The sequence below is a fragment of the Poecilia reticulata genome, linkage group LG8 (genome assembly GCF_000633615.1).
Source record: "Poecilia reticulata strain Guanapo linkage group LG8, Guppy_female_1.0+MT, whole genome shotgun sequence".
Lineage (NCBI taxonomy): Eukaryota > Metazoa > Chordata > Actinopteri > Cyprinodontiformes > Poeciliidae > Poecilia > Poecilia reticulata.
Genome location: NC_024338.1, coordinates 10,711,421 through 10,711,938, shown reverse-complemented (window position 1 = coordinate 10,711,938; position 518 = coordinate 10,711,421). Strand labels below are relative to the sequence as shown.

The 518-nt window shown below is 36.1% G+C and overlaps 1 protein-coding gene across 1 annotated transcript in view; it reads left to right on the top strand.

Annotated features, from left to right (window-relative positions):
- Positions 1–301, top strand: part of LOC103468597 (platelet-derived growth factor subunit B-like) — a 67,354-nt gene extending 67,053 nt beyond the window's left edge. Inside the window, exon 3 of the mRNA XM_008415758.2 lies at positions 290–301. Within this exon, the coding sequence (XP_008413980.1) occupies positions 290–301 (12 nt within the window). The remainder of the gene's footprint in view (positions 1–289) is intronic.
- Positions 302–518: the final 217 nt, after the last annotated feature.

Below are 518 nucleotides of genomic sequence, written 5' to 3'. Positions count from 1 at the left end.
AAAGAACACATTTTGTGGAAATATAAAACTATTAATATAGACCCAGTTACATATGTCATTCACAACAAACATCAAACCCGTATAAATATGTTTCATTAAGTATTTAACAAACAAATGGCTTCTACCGCGATAATTATGTGAAATTAAATTGTCTATAAAAAAATTGTTTGGTGCTGTCGTGCTCAGAGTCTACTTGTCCTTTATCAAACAATTTTGTTTTTTACCTCTTATTTAGTGGAAACATTGATGCTGAGACTTTCTCCAAAGTAACCTTTTTCATCCTTTGTAGCTCCACTGTTGAAAATGAGGCTCTAACATACACAAATGACAGTGAAATAAAATCCAGTCCAACATCTGGTTTGAGGGTCTGGAACCTGTTGGCGGAAAAATATTCCAACTTCAGAAGTTGTGCTTTTAACTTAACAGAGCTCTGTGGTTTCTCCTGTCAGTATGAGTCAGAGTGAGGAGGCGCCATGTTAGGAAGACGAAGTGGAAGCTGCAGGATCTTCAGAACAAAC